The following is a 17,235-nucleotide window of genomic DNA, read 5'->3' as shown; positions in this document are numbered from 1 at the left end:
CTCAGCCAGCAGGTAATTACTTAGGATTTGGCATATGCTGCTCTTCAAAACTCCAATTAATTTACATAATTTCTAAGAATAGGTTGCATAGAAGTGAAGGCAAAGCTTTTAATTAGTATTAGACTCAAAGTGATATACTGGATAATGAACTGCTCTCTCCTCCCTTTATTCACATTGACAGGAAAGATGCCTGTTTAATAAAAGCAGCTACAAGAAGAGGACTGGAAGGGTAAGACTTTCTCCTGATCCTGTCAGGCTCCACAGTCAAGCAAAATAAATGCCTGAAATGATTATGGATGGCAAAACCCAACCCTTTACTGCCGTTTCCCAGCATTCAAAGCCACCTATAAGGGTATCACCAGCCATTACTTTCTAGCAACTTCTCCAAGTGAGTTTTAATTTTATTTGAAATGTAGATGAAGAGTTAGAATGTTTTTGACCAGCTGGAACATCTTACAGCCTGGTGCATTATGAACCTTTACTCCTACTGGCAGTCAATGCTTCCCAGGAGCTGCCCCACTGACCACATGGATTTACACCAGCAGATTGCCCATTGCCTGTCACAGGGCTAACAAGCCCTGAGGGGGCAATGGAAATACCCTCTGACTGCTGGAGCAAGGCAAGTAAACTGGATTAACAATGCACAAGGATGTAGAAGGGTTCCTCACAGCAGACTGAAAAATCACACCACAGGAAGTACACAGAACACAGAACCATAGAATGGTTTGGGTTGGAAGAGACCTTAGAGATTATCTAGTTCCAACCCCCCTGAATGGGCAGGGACACCTCCCACTAGACCAGGTTGCTCCAAGCCCCATCCAACCTGCCCTTGAGCACTTCCAGAGATGGGGCAGCTACAGCTTCTCTGGGCAACCTGGGCCAGTGCCTCACCACCCTCCTAGTAAAGAATTCCTTCCTAATATCTAATCTAAGTCTACCCTCTGTCAGTTTAAAGCCATTCCCCCTTGCCATGTAGCTGCACGCCCTTGTATAATGACTCTCCCCAGCTTTCCTGTGTAGCCCCTTTCGGCACTGGAAGATGCTCTAAGCTCTCCCTGGAGCCTTCTCTTCTACAGGCTGAACAACCCAACCCCCTTAGCCTGTCTCTTGCCTTCTGATCATCTTTATGGCCCTCCTCTGGACTCACTCCCACAGCTCCATGTCTTTCTTGTGTTGAGGTCTTCAGAACCAGACACAGCACTGCAGGTAGGGTCTCACCAGAGTGGAATCGAGGGGTGGAATCAGCTCCCTTGACCTGCTGGCCATGCCTCATGTAATGCAGCCCAGGACATGGTTGGTTTTCTGGGCTGCAAGCACACACTTACTCATTCAAAGAGTCACAATCTCCAACACAATAGATCACACAGCCTGCGACAGCGCTCACTGGTAATGAATGGAAAACAGTACAACCCTCTGCTGAACAAACATCTGTCACTTATGGTCCAAACTCCCCAGCAAAGCCAGGGCTGCCACAGCTTTCCCTACAAACCCCAAGAAGGAATTAAACTCAGCTCCACACACATGGCTTTACAGCAGTATGACTGCAAATTTGCCAGCGTGCACAGGCTGTGACCCTTAGGCCACCTGAAAGGCAGCCCCACTTTGATACGCATCTGCATCATTATCTCCATCCCCACGCAGCGTGTGCTTCAGCAGCCCTTCTGCAGAAATACTGATGGGCTCTGCAACAGCTCACTGCAACCAGCATCACCTGCAGGGCTGAAAGCTGGAACGTCTCAAGGTCAAATAACAAGGCAGCAACAGTGCCAGGAGGAGAACCAGACTCCTAATTCCCAACCCTCTTCATTAGGTACTGAGATAGTTGCATAATTTTCTCCTTCACAGCTAACGAGTCACTAGAAGTGCAGGGTTCAAAAATGTCAGGTGACTTGGGAGACTAAATATCATTCAAAAGGGATCCACACACAAATTTACAGAAGTATCCCAACTCTTACGGATGAAGACAGGCTTTAAGGAAGTACCCGTGTGGATGACACACTTAGGTCCTAATAATCAAGTCACTAAGCATTGGCTTTGTGTCTTCAACTCAAAAGGATGTAATTTTAAATCATCATAGTCATCTGCCCTTTCTGGTACAGAAATACCTTGTTAAACCTGGTTTCTGAGTATTTCTACTCAACACATGTCATTTAAATGTAAATAAACCCGATCTTGCCATGTCACAGCAGTGTTTTGGCCACCAAAAGGGTGAAATCTCAGACAATTTTACATTACACTGGCCAATGCAGACAGAGCAGGAGCACTTGGCTAAGCTGCTTTTGCCCATTACATTCAGGGAAATGTACTGTGGGCTGGTTGCTTCGGCTGTGTCTAAAAACCCAAGGAAGGGCATCACCTTCAGATTGCAAAATGCTCATTTTCAGGCCACTCTGCTCAAGCTACAACACTGAGTCATCTCATTTTAAACTCAGCAGCTAACACAGTGCATAGACAAGAGGAAAAGGCTCTAATTTGAACTCTGATTTTCCAATACCCTAAAACTCAGGGTTCTTTCAGTCCACAATAGTCAGGTTCATGCCATTAAGACTGCAACTTTGTGCAAAATTCAGAACTAAGTCTAAATGCTGAAAAGCTGCAAAGTTGAGAGGCTCGTTAGAAACACCGAACACTTAATAAATTATCGACCTGAGCCCCGTTTAATCCTCACCAATTTTAACAGTGTGAGATGCTATTGTCTTCAGTCACATCTCCCCTGGTTTACCCTGCTAAAAAGACACAGAAGAAGAGGGCCCCATCTGGTATGATTGGAAACACGCTATTTGATTCAGTTTTTGTTTTCAATGACATCGCTTCCCCCAGTGTTTTCTCTAATTCTTCAAGAAACTGGCTGCTCCTAATAGCCTAATTTTAATCACAAAGCTCATGTGTGGTACCCAGTCAAAAGCACAGTAATAGCAGTGGTTGAGCTGCCTCTTCAGGAATCTGGCATTTGTTTTTTAATTGAGAAAATTAAATAAATAAAGACACCCTCCCGAATGCAATCCTCTGCATTATTTGCAGATGAATTGGTCTTGTTTGTAATTCAACATCTTCATTTGCTAAACATGGAGCAATTTGCCTTAAAGATACACTCTCTGCAGAGAAACAGAAATCCCCCAGCAAGGCACAACAGGAGCAAACTGACCCTCAGTTTGACATTTTGGTCACGGGAAGACCAAAACGTAGAGATGTGGGGTGGGATAACGAGGAAAGGGTGCTGGGAGGGAGGCTTTAGAGACACCATGACCCTGAAGGAAGAAGCATGAGAGCCAGCTACGAACTGCACCTACTGAAGAGCCCCTTAAAAACTGCAGATCCTTCTGCCGAGGATCGAATTCAGCCCTACAGATCTGAAGCTCCTCTTGTTGAATAAAAAACTAGTTACCATAGAAACAGCAACATTGTAGAGTAGCCAGTCTAAACCCAAACACACCTTCTCCGTATGGCTCGACCCACCGCAGATGGTTCTGGGGTAAAGATGCCCTCCCACGCAGCGCCTGCTCTGATGTTCCTGGGTGGTGGAAGCACGGGTGACAAGAGGTGAAAGAGACAGATATGCATCCAGTGGGGTTTCTGCTTTTTTCTTCCCATTTGGTTTGGGTTTTTTAACAGCATTCAGGACTGCCACACCACTCCACAGGGGTTCTCTAATGCAGCCTGGTTGAGTCCAAGGCATGAGTCCCGCTTCACAGGTGGGAAAGTCAAATGGAAAGGAAAACACAGGTGGGAACATCTACTTGAGTGCTCAAAGTGGTATCATCAGTGTCTCTTTCCCACCCCTAAGTACCATGGCCACGAAGACTGAGTCCTCATGGGCACTTGTTTGGGCTGAGTCTGCCCTCAGCAATGTTATGGCAGTAATTGTTATGGAGAATGGGAATTTGTTAGAGGAGAGAGGATCAGAAAAAATCCCAATTGGACATCTGAAGAAAATTTTTCACTATGAGAACAGCAGGACACTGGAATAATGTCTCCAGGGAAGTAGTGGATTCCCCAGCACTGGACACTCTTAAGACTCAGCTTGACAGGGTGCTGGGCCATCTCATCTACACCGTGTTCCTACCTAGAAAGGTTGGACTAGATGATCCCTGAGGTCCCTTCCATCCCAGCATTCTATGATTCTGTGAAATTCAGTGCACACTATGGGCTGCCACCAACCTGCAAAATGGCTATGGCTTTTGCTGTCTTTGAGAAAACCCCCCCATTTTTCTGTGGATGACTTTTAGGTGTCACTCACCCCCTACATGGGAGCAGACTCTTGTAGGTGCACATTAGACCTTCTCAGTACAAAACACTGCCATGCCTGAGGATGAGAGTGGCAAAACCTCATGTTGTCATGCACAAACTCCCCACACCGAGCCTGGATGCAGCAAGTAAACTGGATCAGGCCTTAGAGCCAACCTCTCACCAACTTTTCACCATCCTGAGACCCCAGCATGTGATGGAGAAAAAAAACTTACATGTGCTAAACATACAGCCAGAAAGATGAGGAAGGCTGAGGGACCCAGATCCCACTCAGCCCGTCTGCTTTTCTTGAACTGTCTCCAGTATTTCTCTTCCAACCCTGACTTTCACACAGTGCTGCCAAACAGACCCTTGGAGAATCTCAGATGGGGCTTGGCTTCATTCACCTCCTTGGATTGCTCTCCCTACCCTCTTTGCTGCCAAGCCCATGGTCAGGAGGTAGCTGCAAAGAGGTTAGCAATTTTCCCTGGTCCACGGAGGTACCACCAGACTCCATCTTGCCTGAGTGGCACCTTTGATATCAGAGGCAACCTTGCTTCCAAGAGCCACGGAGGCAGCTACGCTTGCAAGGACCTTTGTGGTATGTTCCTCATGAGGGTTCTCAGGTCTTACAAAGATAAACGGCTTTAGCCAGCTGAGACAGGAGTGGGTCAAAAGGCAGCCTAACAACAGAGGGATCAGGACGCCATGCACGTCTCCCAGCCAGGTAAAAAGCAGGCAGGGAGAAGGGCTGGCGAGTGGTACGGACGGGGAAGAACAGATGGAGTATAAATAATCTGGCAGCCTGCAAACAACACGGCGACTCGCGGGTTATTACAGCGCAACGTGCGGCGCGGGACCAGCCCAGCTGGCAGCGCGAGAAGGGGCCGGGGATTCTGTGTGTTGGGATTTGGCTTCCAAGTGAAACCAAAGGCAAGCACGTTTCAAGCTACTGCATCAGCACGTGCCCATCTATTAGAAGGGCTGAAGACAGAAAAAACCTGTTGGAATTCAACTCGACTCACACAGGCAGGTCAGGATTGTCTCTGAGCAGAAAGTAACCCTTGGGTTTCTCTACCTTGCACTTCAACTCCTCATGAATAGCAAGTAATTCCAGAAAACACACTATAACATCCAAAGGATTTCTTAACTCTTGATAAATCAAAGAATGGTTTGAGTTAGAAGGGACCTTCAAGATCATCTAGTTACAACACTCTTACCATGGGCAGGGACACTTCCCACCAGCCCAGGTTGCTCCGAGCCCCATCCAACCTGCCCTTCAACACTTCCAGGGATGGGGCAGCCACAGCTTCTCTGGGCAACCTGGGCCAGTGTCTCACTACCCTCCAAGGAAGAATTTCTTCCAAAAATCTAACCTAAATCTACCCTCTTTCACCTTGAAAACACTACCCCTCGTCCTGTCACTGCATGCCCTTGCAAAAAGTCCCTCCCCAGCTTTCCTGTAGCCCCTGCAGGTACTGGAAGGCTGCTATAAGATCTCCTTGCAGCCTTCTCTCCAGGCCAAACAACCTCAACTGTCTCAGCCTTTCCTCACTGCAGAGGTGCTCCAGCCCTTTGATCATCTTCATGGCACTCCTCTGGACTCAATTCAACAGCTCCCTGTCCTTCCTGTGTTGGGGGCTCCAGAACTGGACCCAGCACTGCAGGGAGGTCTCACAAGTGTGGAGTAGAGGGGCAGGGTCATCTTGCCAGACCTGCTGGCCATGCTTCTTTTGATGCAGCCAGGACATGGTTGGTTTCTGGGCTGCAAGCACACATGACCAGCTTTTAATCAAACAACACCCCCAAGTCCTTCTCCTCAGTGCTGTTGATAGACCCATAAGACCCTTCTTGCACTACGAAATAGGAATCTGCTCTCCTGGCTTTAGCACCTGGGACCAGGCTGATGGCACATTAGTGACACTGCCCACAGTCATCCACAGCCCTAAGGACAACAGTCATTCAAACCATAATCTAGCCAAACGTGCTCCTGCTCACCTCAGGGATTGCTTATGTCTGTAGAGCAAGCACAAACACTCTCCCCAGGGATGGGTTTCTGTAGGGAAATGTGGAATAAAATAGCTCAGAGTGCAGTTGAGCGTGTCCACCCAAGCAAACATTTCCAGCTTCCCAGAAGATCTTCAACAGTTGCCAGCTGTCACACACCATGTTTTATATCTCATCTAACACAGGACAGCTACAGTAGCAGGGACCCCAGGCACCACGTAGTGACATTAATTCCATGCTGGGTTCACAAAATGCTTTTGAAACTTGTTTTTTTTTTTAAATATTAAAAAGAAACCTTTGGATTAAACACTTCTTGTTGGGAATTGGGATTCTTCTTGAAGCTCCCACACATAAATACTGGCTTATCCTGTAAGATCAGACAAGTGTATTCTCAGGTAGTCTCCCAAAGCCTTTCCTTAACTCATGTTTAAGTCATTATTAGAAGAGGACAGGCTTATAGGCATGGACAAGCTCTCCTATTTTTCTCCTTAATTAAGAGGCATAAGATGGGGTTGATTCACCCTAAATTAGCAGAATAAAGTTATGTCCACACAGAAATAATTTATTCAGCCTCCTGCCTTCCTAGCACCAGGGGCTTAGATTACACCAGACACTGAATTCAGCTCACCTTTCAGCTTTCACATTACAAATAAAAAAAAAGCCTTATTCACCTAATCCTGCCTTTTTGACATGTTTGCCCCCACAGTAACTCTCTTCTTGGGCCATTCAAGCATTCCAATGTTTTGCACTGGAATTCACATTTGTCTTCTAAGAGGAACATCTTAGCAAGTTCCAACCACATGGCACGGCAACTGGGATTTGCTGAATTTAAATTTATGACCCTGATGCAATAATTAAAGTAAGTGGGTTTAAGTTTGGCATGCTGAGAAGAGGCAGCAAAACAGATGTTAGTTATAAACTTTTTTTGTGTTTTTGTTTTTTTTTAAAAAAAGGATGGTTTATGATGCTCATCAGAAACATTCTTCACTCCTTCCTACAGACAGGAATAAAATTTACACATCAGGCATTCCCTGCTGTGATTAATCTCTGCCCCACACAATCCATTTTTGATCCTGAAGCTGCAAATGCAAACTTTAATAGAGTGAGTTGGCAGATTGAAGCATCGCGTGAAAGGAACAGCAGAGAATCAAAACTCTCACCATAACACGGGGCTTCTCAAACCCACATTCATGCCAAATGCCAACACACACATCATAGAATCACAGGATCATAGAATCATTAAGTTGGAAGGGACCCTAAAGATCATCAAGTTCCAACCCCCCTGCCAGGAGCAGGGAACCCCACCACTAGATCAGGCTGCACAAAACTTTGTCCAACCTGAGCTTAAAAACCTCCAGGGATGGGGCATCAACAACCTCCCTGGGCAACCTATTCCAGTTCCTCATCACCCTTAGAGTGAAGAATTTCTTCCTCGTATCTAACCTAAATCTCCCCTCTCTCAGTTTAAAACTATCAACCCTTGTCCTATCACTATCTTCTCTGATCAAAAGACCCTCCCCAGCTTTCGTGGAGCCCCTTTCAAGTACTGGAAGGTGCTGTAAGGTCTCCCCAGAGCTTTCTCTTCTCCAGGCTGAACAGCCCCAACTCTCTCAGCCTGTCTTCACAGCAGAGCTGCTCCAGGCCTTTGAACATCTTCGTGGCCCTTCTCTGGACACTCTCCAACAGGTCTATATCTTTCTTGTGCTGAGGGCACCAGAACTGTACACAGCATTCCAGGTGGGGTCTGACCAGAGCAGAGCAGAGGGGCAGAATCATCTCCCTGGCCCTGCTGGCCACACTTCTTTGGATGCAGCCCAAGATGCAGTTGCTCTCTGGGCTCCAGCACACACTGGCAGCTCATGTGGAGCTTCTCATCAACTACCACCCCCAAGTCCTTCTCCTCAGCACTGCTCTCCAGCTGTTCTTCCCCCAGCCTGTATTTGTGCCTGGGTTTGTGCTGACCCAGGTGCAGGACCCTGCACTTGGCCTGGTTGAACTTCATGAGATTAGCACTGGCCCATCTCTCCAGCCTGTCAAGGCCCCTCTGGATGGCATCCCTTCCCTCTTGGGTGTCAACCACACCACACAGCTTGGTATCATCAGCAAACTTGCTGAGGATACACTCAATCCTACTGTCTGTGTCTCCAACAAAGATGTTAAACAGCACTGGTCCCAATACTGACCCCTCAGGGACACCACTCGTCACCTGCCTCCATTTGGACATTGAGCCATTGATCACAACTCTCTGGGTGCAGCCATCCAGCCAATCTTTTATCCATCGAGTGGTCCATCTGTCAAATCCATGCCTTGTCAGTTTGGAGACCAGGATGTCATGTGGGACAGTGTCAAATGCCTTGCACAAATCCAGGTATCTTTCCACTCCTCCCAGACCAGCAGAGCTTTCAGATTGCAAGCAAATGAGCCACTGCCTGGGCCATTAGCAAAGAATTCCCAAATTAATGTTGCTAATTCAAGTGCATCTCAGCTGGTCGAGGAACCTGGATTCCTCACAGGAAGCTGCCAGCATGTCCCTGCAGAAAGGGTGAAGGTGGCACTGGGGTTTTCTGGCATGCCAGCCAGGATGGGACATGATAGGCTCCTTCTTCCAATTACAGAATCATCAAATCATTTAGATCAGAAAAGACCTTTAAGATCATTGAGTCCAACCATAAACTTAAAGCTGTCAGCTCCACCATTAAACTATGTCCCTAAGTGTCACATTTACATGTGAACTGCACCAATTACATGGGTGTTTTGGGGTGTTCTGGTGAAAAGTTAGTTAAGGAAGGAACCTGAAGGGTCCCCAAGCTGGATGAGCCAGAAGTGGTAGTGAGTAGGACATATGTGGCCCACCAGGTCCCTAAACAGGAGGTGACACTGGAGACAGCAAGACACTGTTGTGCACCAACACAGCACCCCAAGCCTCCTCTGGCAGAGACCACCACCCTGCCCATGGCACCAGAGAGAGGACATGACTGTTAGAAACCAGTCAGGCACAACTAGAAATCAGGATTATCTTCAGCCATCATGATTAATAGCAGCGCAGATCTGGACGGGAAATTAAAGTTGGTGCCTCAGGGCTGAAGGACATCTCTAACTATTAAAAACCAAAGAAAAAAAAAAAAAAGATGTGGGAGTAAAATTATCTTGCACTTCCACTACAGGCCCCTGAAGGAGCAAGACTCACAGAAATCTATCCAATTTATGTCAACTTCCATCTTTTTCTTGAAAATTCACAGTTGGATACGATGGCTTATTACAGAATAAGACACATTGAAAATAATGTTGGAGAAATCAGTGCTGATCACCCCCAGCCTCCAGAAAACACTGACTGCAAGCAATCTGTTCTCAGAATAGAAAGTCCACACATAAAACTGCATTTCATACATACATCTCACTTGTGACCTTTCTCGGTGATGTATTAGAGCAATGGCTTTTCCTGCAGAAGTTAAACATAAGCTGCTAAACACCACAGGATATTTGTTCTTCACGGGCTCTGTAAGTGAAGGAAAAATGTGTATTTTTTACCTTGAACACTTCCATCGGAAGAGGGAAATTTGCTGCATCATTAAGGGATTTTTCCAGAGCGCATTTCCATTCAGATATAGTCTTCAGAGAATAGATATCTAAAGTGATGACAAGAAAACAAACAACAAAACCAAGAGGTGACTGTTTGGAGATCAAACACTTTTGAAAGACTTAAGTTCCTCTGTCATAAAAATGGATAGTACAAGTGAAATGAACAGTGTATATTTTCCAAGCTGTACAGCAAGGATAAATTCAACACAAAAGCAACCAGCACGGGCACATTTGAGGAAGATTATGTTTTATATCCTGGAGTAAAAACCAGAAAAATACACGTCCTTCATTTTGTGCTGAAGAAATGAGAACTGTACTGTCTCTGTACTGGAAAAGAACATAAACCCTCCTTTGATTTTCAATTCTCAAAGTACCTGACGTTTTCCAGTTTGAGGACCCTCAGGTCCAATATTAGTTATATTAGAACAAGACCAGAAATATTTTTACAAGGCTTGTGTTCACTGGAAAGTCTTATTTTTTAATATTTATTTTTTTATCGTAGGGTTGTGGGTTTTTTTGCACTGGGTGGGGGTAGGTGTGGGGAAGAACATTTAAGCTCAGTCTCTACCCAGACTCAGTCCCTACCCAGACTCATTTGTTATTACCACGCTCAAACCAGGCTATCACACCAATTCAAAGCCCTACATTTATGATTTTTCATCATCACACATTTAGGCAACATCTCTGTACAGATTCACATTGCTTTCAGTGAGTTTCTTTAAATAGGTTTAATATTATTAAATCATTATATTAACAAGCCCTGTATGGTTCAGTGCAGTGAAATGCCCATGAATCATCAAAGGAAACAATGTAGGAAACAATACTATGATGAAGAACATTATATTGGATTTACTTCTGCCCTAGAAAACATATTGTTATCCTGCACATAACAAGTTATTGCAGAACATTCATATCAAGGTCTTAAAGAGACAAGATAGGTAGATAGATTGCAGCAATTATTAAAATGGAAATGAACATTTACATTTACTTAATAATAAACTTGAACCTTGATACAGAGTGAATAGTGTGAAGCTTTGCTTTTGTCAGTTTGGCTTCACACACTTGCATCACAGTTCAATTTGGCCCAATTTGCATTTAAATTCTGTACATCTCATAACCATATATATTTACTAGCTAGCAAAGATTTACTGCTCTATCTTACAATTCCGAAGGAGGAAATAAAAATATGTATAAAAGAAGTAATTGGCAAGCAATGTTTTCACCTAGCACTGATGCTACAAGAGAATTTTATGCTCAGATTTCAACAGATTTAAGACCTTATCAAAATAGGATTTGCAGAATCACTCACTGGAAGTGGATGTATTTATACTTCCACTATATCAAACCTTACTACTTCAGAACAGACATCAAGAATAAGCATATGAATTTAAACACACTTAAAGGGAAATGTTAACCTCTCAGGGCTGCATTTTTAATTCCTCGACTCTATGGTTATTAATAGGAATACATTTCAAGTCTTCTTTTACAGTATGTATAGCAGTCACAAGTATTAAGAAGCCCACTCTTTACCTAATTGTTCATTAATTATAGTCCTGTTGCTCCATCACTTGCAGGAGATCTGATCGGCTTGAAGCACAGGGAGGGAAATGACCCACCCAGTTTCTCACTTTTTGGCTCAAATGATGCCAAACTGGGAGATACAACATGATTTTACCCTAAGCTGCAGCCACCCTGTTGTTTCAACTAACCCAGTAAGGTGTTGGAAAAAATTGTTCTGGACATCATCACAAAACAAGTGAAAGCAAAAAATGTCATTGGGAGACGTCAGCATGGATTCATCAAAGGGAAATCATGCTTGACCAATCTGCTGGCCTTATATGACAACATAACTGGTTGGCTGGATGAGGGTAGAGCAGCAGATGTCATCTACCTTGACTTCAGCAAGGCTTTTGACACTGTCTCCCATAACATCCTCATTAGGAAACTCAGGAAGTGTGGGCTAGATGAGTGGACAGTGAGATGGATTGAGAGCTGGCTGAGTGACACAGCTCAGAGGGTTGTAATTAATGGAGCCAGGTCAAGCTGGAGGCCTGTAGACAGCAGTGTCCCCCAGGGGTCAGTACTTGGTCTGGTCTTGTTCAACATCTTCATCAACAGTGTGACCTCAGCAAGTTCACTGATGATTCAAAACTGGGAGGGGTGGCTGACAATCCAGAGGCCTGTGCTGACATCCAGTGTGACCTGGACAGACTGCAGAGCTGGGCAGAGAAGAACCTCATGATGTTCAACAAGGACAAGTGTAGGATCCTGCTCCTGGAGAATAACACCAGGCACCAACAGAGGTTTGGGGTGGACCTGCTGGGAAGCAGTTCTGAGGAGAAGGATCTGGGAATCCTGGTAGACAGCAAGTAATCCATGAGCCAGCAATGTACCCTTGTGGCCAAGAGGGCCAATGGAATCCTGGGTTGCATTAGGAAGAGCATGGCCAGTAGGTCAAGAGAGGTCATTCTGCCCCTCTACTCTGCCCTGATGAGGCTACAGCTGTAATACTGTGTCTAGTTCTGGGCTCCCCAGTTCAAGAGAGACAGGGATCTGCTAGAGAGAAACCACAGGAGGGCAACAAAGACGACTGGGGGATTGGAGCATCTCCCTTATGAAGAAAGGATGAGATATCTGGGACTCTTTAGCCTGGAGAGGAGCAGGCTAAGGGGAGACCTCATCAGTGTATACAAGTATCTAAAGGGTGGGTGCAAGGAGGATGGAGCCAGACTCTTCTCAGTGGTTCCCAGTGACAGGATGAGGGACAACAGGCACAAGCTGGAACACAGGAAGTTCCACTTACATATGAGAAAAAAAATTCTTTACTATGAGAGTGACAAAAGCACTGGCATAGGCTGCCCAGGGAGGTTGTGGAGTCCCCTCCTCTGGAGATATACAAGACCCACCTGGATTCAGTCCTGAGTCATGTGCTCTAGGCAATCCTGCTTTAGTGGGGGAGTTGGACTAGATGATCTCTAGAGGTCACTTCCAATTCTGACAGTTCTGTGAAAGAGTCTGAGTTTTGGAGAACCTTGTTGGATGCTCCCCCACAAGCTGAAAACAAGCCCTTGGTTTCTACCATGATGGCAGTGAAGCACAGGAAAGGGGGAGAAAATGGCATTTTGAGCCAATTTGCCCAAAAACAGAGAAAACAAGCAGCAACTTCTTTGGACAGTGTCAACAAACTGAGAGATAAAGACAACTCCAGTGGTTTCAAAAACCAGCAAGCAATATCATACGTGCACTTAATTAATGGCAGCTTATGCTGGCAAGGATATGGACACTAAATCACACAGTTCAAAGAGCATAAAGCATTTTGTTTAAGTGATAGAGCTGTAGGTAATTGAACAAAGTGTACCATGTCAGTTTGTATTTAGGTTAACAAGAAATGAGTCATTAAAAATTACAGTGACTGCACATTTAAGTAACATAAAAAGAAACAATCTCTTCCTGTATAAGCAGTCGAGGCAAGACCATCAGTGGCTCTGTGTCAAGCAGCCTCTGCCAATTTGTACTTACAAGGAGGCTTATTTTGGATTCAGACCTACATTTGAGGGGGAAAACAGTCCATGACCCCTTTGCCTCACTTAAAAGGGCTCACGAGACATATAAACCCCCTAAAAGCTGCCATTTGGAGATGACTCAGGATGCTATATCCTAAGAAACCTCTCGCACATTTTTTCAGATTAAGTGGGTAATAGGATATGGATGGCTTCAGAAAAGGGACCTACAATACTGTAGACATTTGGATCCATGGGATCTCCTTTATATGAGATGCTTTGCATCCTGAAAGATTGACCTCAAACTGCTGTGCAAGGTGAAACCCACCTTAGTGGGTCATAGAGGTGGGTCACCACAGAAAAATCACAGCCCAGACACACAAGGAAATAAAACTGAAGTTGCAGCATCCAAGTCAAGGGTAGGAAAACCACTGTCACAACCTGCAGAACTGATGGGACACTGAACAACTTCATTTGATGACAATTGAACACACAGCTGGATTTGGGAGGAGCTGCATGTCCTCAGCACCTCTTTGGAGAAGATTCGTAACAGCTCTGACATACAGTCTAAGGTTGTTCCTGTTATCAATCAAGGAGTCATCTCAACTAGCTTCAGATTTCAAAAGTTACACAAACAGGTCTGTGTTCATTGCTTTCTATCCTCGGAGTGGAAAAATTAGGCTTAGGAAGGAGTTTCATCTGAGCTTTGTTAGACATGACTTAGGCATCCACTTTTCTCATGGAACAGTTTAGGTTGGAAAAGACCTTTAAGATCAAGTCCAACCATTAACCCAGCACTGCCAAGTCTACCACTAAACCATGCCCCTCAGCACAGTATCTACACAGCTTTTAATTACCTCCAGGGATGGTGACTCCACCACTTTCCTGGGCAGCCTGTTTCAGGGCCTGACAACCCTTTCTGTGAAGATTTTTTTCCTCATATCCAATCTAAACCTCCCCTGGCACAACCTGAGGCTGTCTCCTCTTGCTCTATAGCTGGGAGACCAACCCCCACCTAGCAATAACCTCCTTTCAGGCAGCTGTAGAAAGCAGGAACGTCTCCCCTCAGCCTCCTTTCCTCCAAACTAAACAACCCCATTTCCCTCAGATACTCCTCATAAGACCCTTCACCAGCTTTGTTGCCCTTCTCTGGACACACTTCAGCCCCTCAATGTCCTTCCTCTAGTGAGGGGCCCAGAACTGAACACAGGATTTGAGGTGCAGCCTCATCAGTGCTGAGTACAGAGGCACGATCACCTCCCTTCTCCTGCTGGCCACACTATTGCTGATACAAGCCAGGATGCTGGTGGCTTTCTTGGCCACCCAGGCACACGTTGGCTCATAGACCAACACCCCTGGGTCCTTTTCCCACCAGTCAGCTTTCCAGCCACTTTTTTCCCAGGCCTGTAGTAGTGTATAGGGTTGTTGTGACCCGAGTGCAGGACCCAGTACTGAGCCTTGGTGAACCTCATACAACTGACCTTGGCCCATTGATCCAGCCCATATAGGTTCCTCTGTAGACCTTTCCTACCCTGAGGCAGTACAACATTCCCTCCCAACTTGGCATGGTCTTCCTGAGGGTGAACTCAATCCCCTCATCCAGATTATTGATAACGATATTAAAGAAAAGTGGCCCTACTGATCCACTGATCATAAATCTCCACCAATTATACAGAGAAAGCAACACCTCATGCTGCACTGTCTTTTTCATGCCTCCACTATGACAGGTGAATCTAATCCCTGATGTGTAAAAACCAACACAGTGCCCACAGACTGTCTCTCTTTAGTAAGCAGGTCCATACTTGGTCTTGCATACAGAATCACAGAATATCAGGGGTTGGAAGGGACCTCTGAAGATCATCGAGTCCAATTCCCCTGTCAGAGCAGGACCAAAATTAGGGCAGGTTACTAAGTAAGGTATCCAGACAGGTCTGGAAAGTCTCCAGAGAAGGAGAGTCCACTACCTCTCTGGGCAGCCTGTTCCAGGGCTCTGTCACCCTCACAGGAAAGAAGTTTTTCCTCATGTTGAGGTGGAACTTCCTGTGCTCGAGTTTGAATCCATTGCCCCTCGTCCTATCATAAGGCACAAGTGGAAATAGGTTGTCCCTGCCTTCTTGATGCCCAGCCCTCATGTATTTATAGACATTAATTAGATCCCCTCTCAGTCTTCTCCTCTCTAGACTGAAATGCCCCAGGCCTCTCAGCCTTTCCTCATAAGGCAGGTCTTCCAGTCCCTTAATCATCCTCATATACTCTGTCAGACTTTCTCAAGTAGATCCCTGTCCTTGAACTGAGGAGCCCAGAACTGGACATATTACTCCAAGTGAGGTCTCACCAGGGCCTAGTAGAGGGGGAGGAGAACCCCCCTTGATCTGCTGGAGACACTCCTCCTACTGCACCGCAAGATACCATACAAGTCCAAATCCTATCTTCAATAGGAGTCACAAGGAAGGAGGTAAGAAAGTAGGGTTGTGGCCTGGGGCACTTAGGGAACAGCACCCTTTGACAGTTTGTGGTGTACTATCTTCATCCCTGAGTTTCTTCAGAGTTCTCTTCTGCCAGCATCTTACCCTGACAACTCACTACTGCTCACCTGCCTGCTTGCTCCAGAATTTCTTTTGCAGACTCTAACTCAAAAAAGATCTCCTAAAATGAGTCACTTGCCTTTTTCCCTCCTCTTCCTCTGGCTTAATGTGATACCACAACTGTTTCTTAAGCTTTATCCATCCACTGTGCTTTAAGAACATCTTGATGTCAGGTGGACATCAAATGACCACTATAGTCCATTCTGTCAGAAGCTGAACAACAAACATTCTGCCTTCATAAATACACCAGATTCCCATTCTGGACCGGCTACTGGACTGCAGAGCCTGACAAGTGGGTAGAGCAGAGGTGGGATCAAAGAAAGGTCCTTGGGAGCAGTATTCAGGAGAGGACTTGTGAGAAAGTGGGAAGTGGACCTCCTTTAGGAGGTCTGAAATAATGCCCCCCTATGTCAATGAAAGTCAGGAAGAAGATCTAGAACACTGAATTAATGAGTAACAATGTTCATCAAAAAGTGAATGACCAGAGAAATGCCAAGGAGAGGAAACAGAGATCAGATTAGGACAGATGAGAACAAGAGAAAGAAATTTTAAAAGCGGTTAAATCAAGAAGACGGGAGAAGAACCGTAAATAACTTCAGCAAACAAAGATTCCAATAACAAGTTTAGAGACAACTGAAAAAAATGAAAATAAAAAAAAAAGGCAGAGAGGGATGGGATCCACAGAGAAGGAAGCACAACTGGATAGAAGGAAGAAAGAGTAGAAAGAGAAATAGAATTAAAAAGAGGAAGAACAACTCATCTGGGCCATTTCTGTATTGATTCACCAAACCTTTACAGGCAGGGAGAGTTCAAAGACAGTCAATGAAAAAGTGTTTCTGTGTAACACAAACACTCTGTAAAATAACAGAGTGAGGGATACTCATGCTCTCTAGCATTCACATCTGATTTAGAAGTAACAGGGAACATTGATTCCTACCTATCAATGAAGAAAAAACACATGCTTCCAAAACGCATTAGAGACCTCAAGTTAGACCTGTGTTAAAAGGACCATGAGAGTTCCAAAACACTTTCTTTAGCCCCCCAGAGAAATTTCATGGAGGTCTACTGTCACCCAAGAGAAATGTGCGTGGCCATGGAAAGACAAATGGACAAAAGGTGTTTAGTGGAAGGGAAAGCAAATGGAGCCTACTGTATCTTAGAAGATGTCACCTAGGACTTGATTTGGAGAACAGAAGACTAGCTATCAGTGAGGCCTCTACCAGGATGGCTACAGTATGGCCAGAATACAAGGCCACTAAAACACCACTGAAAAGGGCTGGGCAACCAGGCACATCCTTGGACCATCCTCCTCAGCTTTGCCTTTTGGTGGACCAATACAC

General features: G+C 45.3%; 1 protein-coding gene across 1 annotated transcript in view; it reads right to left on the bottom strand.

Annotated features, from left to right (window-relative positions):
- SFMBT2 (Scm like with four mbt domains 2) overlaps positions 1-17,235 on the bottom strand; it is a 125,979-nt gene that overhangs the window by 53,660 nt on the left and 55,084 nt on the right. The window contains exon 7 of the mRNA XM_051641340.1: positions 9,760-9,857. Coding sequence (XP_051497300.1) covers positions 9,760-9,857 — 98 coding nt within the window. The remainder of the gene's footprint in view (positions 1-9,759; positions 9,858-17,235) is intronic.

Source organism: Apus apus, chromosome 1 (assembly GCF_020740795.1).
Source record: "Apus apus isolate bApuApu2 chromosome 1, bApuApu2.pri.cur, whole genome shotgun sequence".
NCBI classification, from domain to species: Eukaryota; Metazoa; Chordata; class Aves; order Apodiformes; family Apodidae; genus Apus; species Apus apus.
The sequence above is the reverse complement of the archived record's forward strand: the minus strand, read 5'-3'. Positions and strand labels throughout refer to the sequence as shown.